The sequence below is a fragment of the Arachis ipaensis genome, chromosome B10, assembly GCF_000816755.2.
Source record: "Arachis ipaensis cultivar K30076 chromosome B10, Araip1.1, whole genome shotgun sequence".
Taxonomy (NCBI): Eukaryota; Viridiplantae; Streptophyta; class Magnoliopsida; order Fabales; family Fabaceae; genus Arachis; species Arachis ipaensis.
Genome location: NC_029794.2, coordinates 96,394,888 through 96,401,951, shown reverse-complemented (window position 1 = coordinate 96,401,951; position 7,064 = coordinate 96,394,888). Strand labels below are relative to the sequence as shown.

At 33.2% G+C, this 7,064-nt stretch overlaps 1 protein-coding gene across 11 annotated transcripts; it reads left to right on the top strand.

Annotated features, from left to right (window-relative positions):
- LOC107623499 lies at positions 566-5,430 on the top strand. 11 transcript variants are annotated; one of them, XM_021113107.1, is made up of 8 exons: positions 567-903; positions 981-1,161; positions 1,942-2,044; positions 2,290-2,413; positions 2,513-2,558; positions 4,020-4,232; positions 4,660-4,701; positions 5,191-5,430. In XM_021113107.1, the coding sequence occupies exons 4-8, from the start codon at positions 2,406-2,408 to the stop codon at positions 5,314-5,316; spliced, it is 435 nt and encodes a 144-aa protein (XP_020968766.1). In that variant the 5' UTR covers positions 567-903; positions 981-1,161; positions 1,942-2,044; positions 2,290-2,405; the 3' UTR covers positions 5,317-5,430. The 11 variants fall into 11 exon arrangements, 9 of the variants coding, with proteins under 9 accessions (XP_020968767.1, XP_020968766.1, XP_020968765.1 ...); XM_021113106.1 differs by having other exon boundaries at positions 1,942-2,073; XM_021113105.1 differs by having other exon boundaries at positions 569-903; positions 1,942-2,084.

Here is a 7,064-nt window from a genome sequence, read left to right as displayed (position 1 = left end):
TTTTGAACTCTTTTGAATTTGCCTATAGAGGCTCTTATGTTTCTTTTGGGAGAGATTAGGAGATGCTGTTGTCAATTACTTTCATAACTATACCCTAGCCGGCCTAAACTTCGCGGGTTGCGACTAGTGACTATTTACTTATGTTATGTATTTATATACTATCCTTCTCTCACTCTCTTTTATGCCTTTATCTATATATCGCTTCCGGCTTCACGCTTTACCTTTTTGCTGTCGATACGTGAGTGATACGACTTCGCAATTTTATTTTACTCCTTTACAGGCTTCTCGATTAATACTCCTTTCAATTATACTTACATTTATTTATTAAAAATCCACCTTGAGAGTCGTACCACCTTATTATCATTGACTTACGACTCGAGCATAAGGATTTGAATATTAGGGTGTTACATGTGTCGGTTAAAATGCCATACTACAAAAAAAGAGTTTAAAATGGCATTTATATTATGGCGGTTTTATAAAACCATCATGATGTTTGGCTATTATGGCATTTTATGGTGATGCCACAATTAATTTGCATAAAATGGCGTTTTTGGTGATTCTGGCAGTTTTAAACCGCCATGATCAAAACCCATCATTTGAAATAGAAGGCCCAAATAAAACCATTCCCCCAACAATGGAAAACTCTAACCCGAAAACCCATTCCTGAAACTAATGCGCGCTGTCACCAAACCCAAAAATGAGGACCTGTGCTTTGCTCCGGTGATGATCTGCTCCAGCGGCTGCTCCGGTGGCGATCTAATCCAGCGACTAATTCGGAGATGATCTTCTCAGCAGCGTTATCCTCCAACGAGATTGTGTGCTCTCTCAAGCGACGATCTCCTCTAGCAGGTTCTCCTCCGATGGCACGTTCGCCTCTAGCTACAATCTCTGTGTGAGAGCAAGGTTGATCTTCTATCTCTCTCAATTTTCTACTATTGTCAAAAATACCTAAAAGTTTGAAATGAAAAATTAAGTTGCAGAAACTTAATAAAACTACGAGATCTATTGCGCAAGTGTTTCCTCTGACGATCTTCTTCGGCGGCGATCTCCTCTATCAACGCTTCTCTTCCATTGATGAGATCTGTTGCGCAAGTGTTTCCTACGGCGTCGAGTTGTGTTCTGTGATTTCTCCATCTCCATCGAGCTTCATTGAGCATCTAGGTTAGTGTACAAATTTGCGTTATCTTCTTCTATTTTCTCATGATTAGTAAATATGCCGTGTTCTATGCTAACAATGACTACGTCTTTTTCTTTAATTCTAGGTTTTTTATTTTCTTCCTTGTCAGAAGAAATTGGAGATGAGACATTCACTAAATTTTCTTCTAATTTTGTTTATATGTATGTTAGATGATTATGGATTATGATGATATCATGTTTGAGCTCCCTCCTCTATTCTATTCTTCTTCCCTCTGTTCTATTATGATGATATGATGATATCTTGTAAATTTGTATATTTTTTAGTTTTAATAATGTTGATTTTTGACTTTTGTAATTGATCAAATATATAGGTAATGCTATTACTAAGTTATTTTATTTCATTCTATGTGATTTTCTGTCGTATCTCCCAATACCTGCTAGTGTTACAAGGACAATTGAGCATTATAGAAAATGAAAATGTTCATACAATGCATGATGCTATATATAAAAAGTACACAATGTTCAAGTAAGTACCAAAGTATCTCAATTAAAAGTGTTTATTATGACTAATTTCTTTCTTTTTGTGATATACTTGTTTATTTAAATTCTGAAATTTTCTCCTTGAGGACTGATGTTAATGAAGAGAAAAAAAAAGAAAAAGGTATAACAATTAATTAATTAATTGATGGATCTTCTTCTTTTTTTTTTGTAATGATGTGTCAAGTTTAAGTTTGTGAAACTGACAGAAATAACTCAGGTAGCACTATGGCTTGATTCTGAAATATATTTTTAATGCTTTGACAGTTTTTTGAGCACTTGAAGAAATACCTTGGTATCAGGCATGAATTAGATGGAGGATTTACATGGTCTCTCATTCATAGAACAGAAGACAACTCAAAGGCATCTAGTAGGGGAATGATTAATATAATAATATCAGTTAGTAAAATGTACATATACTTTTGATTCTGTGAATTTAGAAATGTATCTCCTTGCTGAACTTATTCAACTAAGTAGACTAGTTAGTAGTATTCTCCTTTAATTTTCAGCTTAAGTATTAGTGGCAAGCGATAATCTTCTTAGTCAAGTATGCTTTGAGTCTTGGTTTTATAATTCTATATACTGATTTAGATTTGACATTTTCTCATTACAAAGGGAACTAGCAGACAAGGTAGCAGCAGTTGGATTATTGGTTGTAGTTCCTGATCTCCTGTATGGTGACTACTTTAGTTATGATCCTCAATTTGATAGAGAAGGATGGTTGAAGAAACATGGAGAGGTTAGTTGTAACTTTTACCATTAGAACATGTTTATTATGTAAAGAAAAATCCAAAAGTTGAATTTTCTGACCATGCTTTTGACATGTTTGTACTTTTAGGCTAAGGAATGTGAAGACCCCAAACCTACTGCTTTTTATTGGTTTGGTACTGCTACTGTTTGTTTTCTTGATGTGCCCTGACACATGATAAAGTTATCCAAGTCTTCTTAGAAAAAGATGCAAAATTTAAATTCTTAATGCATTTGTTCTATATTTATTGAAGTAAATTATTTAAAATTTTCAATTGCTAGCAACCTTTAACTTGTTAGCTAAACCAAAAATTGAGTTCTAGAGTAATTGACTACTGGCTAGGAATGTGAACGGATGCTGAAAGTTAAATTTTTGTGAGCAGAAGAATGTGATTATTTTAGTGGGGACTGGGTCCCCAATCCTTTTGGACCATTTTATACCAATAAAACCTGCAGCCACATTGAATCTCATCAAAATTGTTTGAAGAATGGAAGGCATGATAGAGAATTTCTTTATTTGAGATGGGCTCCAAGAGGCTATGAGTTACCCTTGTTTGATGCAGGAAAGTTTCTCAACATGATGCATGGCAAAGTGTAGGCGTTGATTGGAAATTCCATATCCTGCAATCATGTGCAGTTGTTTATATGCATTCTTTCAACAGTATATGTTTTATTTTGCACTAGCAAATAGCATATTAGCTTTTCACATATGGATTTTGCTCTAACTATCAATCCAGAATTGTCTTATTTGCTTGGTTAAGAGAATAAGAGTTTGTATCCATTCATTTGGTGTCCATTGGTTTTTACAATATTTATGATTTCCCTTTATGTTTTCTTCTATGATTAAGGGCATCAATTATAACCTGCACTTTAGAATTTTTTTATTTTCCATGATCAGAATCCCTATCTTAGCATCATCTCATTTAGATTGTGGAAACTTCTACTTGGTTTATGCAAGCATCATATAAAGGTTATGCTAACTTTTGAGGAAATTAATGTGACCTCCACTTTTAACTGTTTAAGTAAGGTTTACTTATGTTGATTATACTAGTTTATATTTTAGTGGAATTATTGTTCTTTACAACTTTTTCTTAATAGAAATTAAGTACTTCTATCTATACTTTTGATTAAAAGCAAAACGAAACAAACGACAAATAATAATCAGAGTATTCAATCTTGTTTGGTTCAAAAGACTGGACTGGAAGGGTGAACAATTTCTTATTACAAACATTTAGTAATAATACACTTATTGCACTCTATGTGTTTGTTATTTTGCTTCTTAGAAATTGCTTCTGTTAGTTCTGTATTTGGTTGTAGCTCCTGGTTTAAGGCTTGGAGTTCGTTCTTTGTTGCATCTGAGTTTCAAGGATTTCATGATTTAACTTGAATTCTGCTTGTTTAAAACTGGATAAGTTATTGGTTGCTTGAATTACACAGTAGCAGCATTGGAAATGTTGTTTTCTTTCTATGTTTTGATTATTGATCGCAGTTGATGTTTCTTGGAAGAGGATCAAACATTGTACTAAACTGAAGACAACAATGTTAAGCTTCAGCATCAAGTTGCTTCCTAATAATTGCTAAATCTATAATCTTTGCAGACTCGTGAAAGGTTTCTGTCACTGAGAAAAGGCACAAAAAGTGAAGTAGCTAATGCCCTAGAAGAGGGAAGCTCCTGTATGTCTTATATGTTTGGGACAGCTTATGTTCACACTCAACACTTGAATATCCCATTCTTCGAACTCCTAAATGATTGGATTGAAAAGATCACATGTGTTATTGCCTCATTATTGAGTTCTCAGATTCCTGAAAGGGTAACTACCAAAAACTTTTGCTTGATATGTTCCAGTGGAACTTCGGTTAATTTTGATTAATGGTGCCCAATTTTTTTAGTTATTACTTGCAAGTCCAATGGGAAGTGCTCATAACAGGTCTACCAATGAGAGTAGTTCTTTTGAAAGTCCAGATTTCGATCACACAGCTATTGAAGAATTTGCAGTAGAGAGAAATCCTGCTACAACAAATGTGGACCGCAACTCGAGAAGTTTGTAGCTGCAGCGAATGAGAAGCCCATTGATGTGTTGCGAAAAGTGTGTGGGAATGATAGATGTGCTGATTGCGGTGTCCCTGAACCTGATTGGGCATCACTAAATCTTAGTGTTCTTGTTTAATTAATATGTAGAGTCCGTTCCTAATTAATATCACCTTTAATTTGGCATTATTTTATCGACTGTGATGCAGGAAATGGCGCTTGTTGAAACAAATAATGTGCTAAGGAGTAAGGTAACACATTTATTTTAACAAATAGTAATTTAGTAATGAGTAGTGTTATGACAGGTGGAAGCTAAAGTAGTGAATGTTATGTCATAGGTATAATCATTCTGAGTTATTATTATTATTATTATTATTATTATTATTATTATTATTATTATTATTATTATTTGTAATTGAAAGTGAAAGGGATAGATAGATGAGAAGCTAAGGTAATTGTCGGTTGATTCTGATGAGAATTCAAAATGCATGATTTGGCAGAAGCTTTTCACTTTCACTTTCAGCATCATAATCCTAATTAATGCGATGTTGCTTCAATACATTGCTCATCATTCTGTTATAAGCAGTTGATCATAAATTCCTTTTATTTGCCAAATTTTCATCATGTGTCATATTGTTAAAAAAGAAAAAAAAATTATGCTTTGTGTTTAATTAATCCAACCCTTGTTACTGTGGATTTCATAGTTGGTTTAATTAAAATGAACATGATTTTCTTTCAAGCAAAAGTTGGGCGTGAAAATAAGCACTCTAGAAGCAAATAATCAAGACAAAAGAAGGATTGGAGTGAGGACAGAGATTATCATGACAAAGTACACCAAAATCTATGATGGAAATTTTATGTATTAAGAGCTACATACTAAGACATTTATAATTAAAAAATTATGTTATGTTAGATACTTTATTTGTACAAGGGTTATTACTTTTGATTTTTAATACTAAAAAATAATATATTATGTTTAATACATTGTTTATGAGTTATATAATATTTTGTTTATGAGTATTGATTTTTCGTTATTGAGGAAGTTCAATTAAAAAATTATGTTTAATGCGATAAAAATGACGGTTAAAATTTATCTTCGTAAATGATAAAAAAATGTCACTTTTATCTGGTAAAAATAGCGATTTGTAACTGCCATTTTAAACAACATGAAATGCCATTTTAACTCAGTAAAAATGGTGGTTTCAAATGCCATTTTAACTAACTAAAAATGCCGTTTTAACCAACCAAAATGCTGCTCTGTCAGGGTAAAAACAGCGGTTCATAAACGCTATTTTAACCAATAAAAAATGTCATTTTCATCCTGGAAATAACAACAGTTTGAACCGCTATTTTGACCAACCAAAACTGCCATTTTAACCATAGAAATAACGGCGGTTTGAACCGCCATTTTAACAAACCAAAAAATGCCATTTTATTTGGAAATAATGGCGATTTGAACCGCCGTTTTAACCTATCCAAAAACCGCCATTTTAACCCAAGAAATTGTGGCGGTTTTCTGAAAACTTCCGTAATAACCAAAATGGTGCCGAAAATTACGTTATTTTCTAAAACCGCCATTTCTGGTAATCATGGCAGTTCAAACCGTCGTAAATACCCAAAAAATTGCCATTTTAACCAAATTTCTTTGTAGTGCCAGAACCAACACATCCAGTAGTCAACCCGAACATTATCTCTTTGTTGTGCATCCCAGGAGGAATATAATCAAAGGAGTGTACCCTACTACCTTTTCCTGGAGGTATCACTAGGAAAAATAAATCGAGAGAATGTGCCCTACTACCTTCTTCTGTGAGGCCGTGCCATACAAAATGAGGGATGAGTGCCCTTTCACCTTGCAATTAGAGAGAATGTGGGTAGTACAAAACTACCATCTCCACATCACACCGAAACTACGAGCAAGCGGGACAAGCCACCATCCTTACCCAGTGCAGGTGCCTAATCAATAACGTGAGCAGGACTATGCCACTATCCTCGCCATGGGCAGGACGAACCACCATCCCACAATATCAATAACGCAAGTGAGAGAAAACCCACGTCCTTGCCAATCAATAATCATCGTCAATTAAAACCATCATAATCAAATTCATCATAATCCTCATCACCCAAAACTATCATCATTATCATAGTCATAATTACTGTAAGACCCAGAATCTTTGAAAAGTCTTATTATGATCAAGTCTCAAATCCTACAGTTATTTATAGCCTTAATTTCAGGGATTATTTTATTAAAGATAATTAAGGCAAGTTTTGATTTCTTGGATTTGAGATAAGTTATGATTATTATCCAATTTTATAATTATTGGATTATTTTCTATATTTAAAGTATAAGGTTGATAGTTATTAAATGATAAGGATTTTATATGATTTGGATTAGATAAATAATATTTTAAATATTATTACTGCTATTTTGGAAAATGAAGAAATTAAGTACACTATTTCTAATTTTTAGATTTGGGCATTTTATTGAAAATAATTTGTGAAATTGGTGAGCAAATAGTATTTTCTATATATAATTAGTGTTGGATTTAATTTGGGTTTCAATTACTATATTATTCCCAATTTTAAGTGAAATTACCAATTTACCCCTAACCCTAAT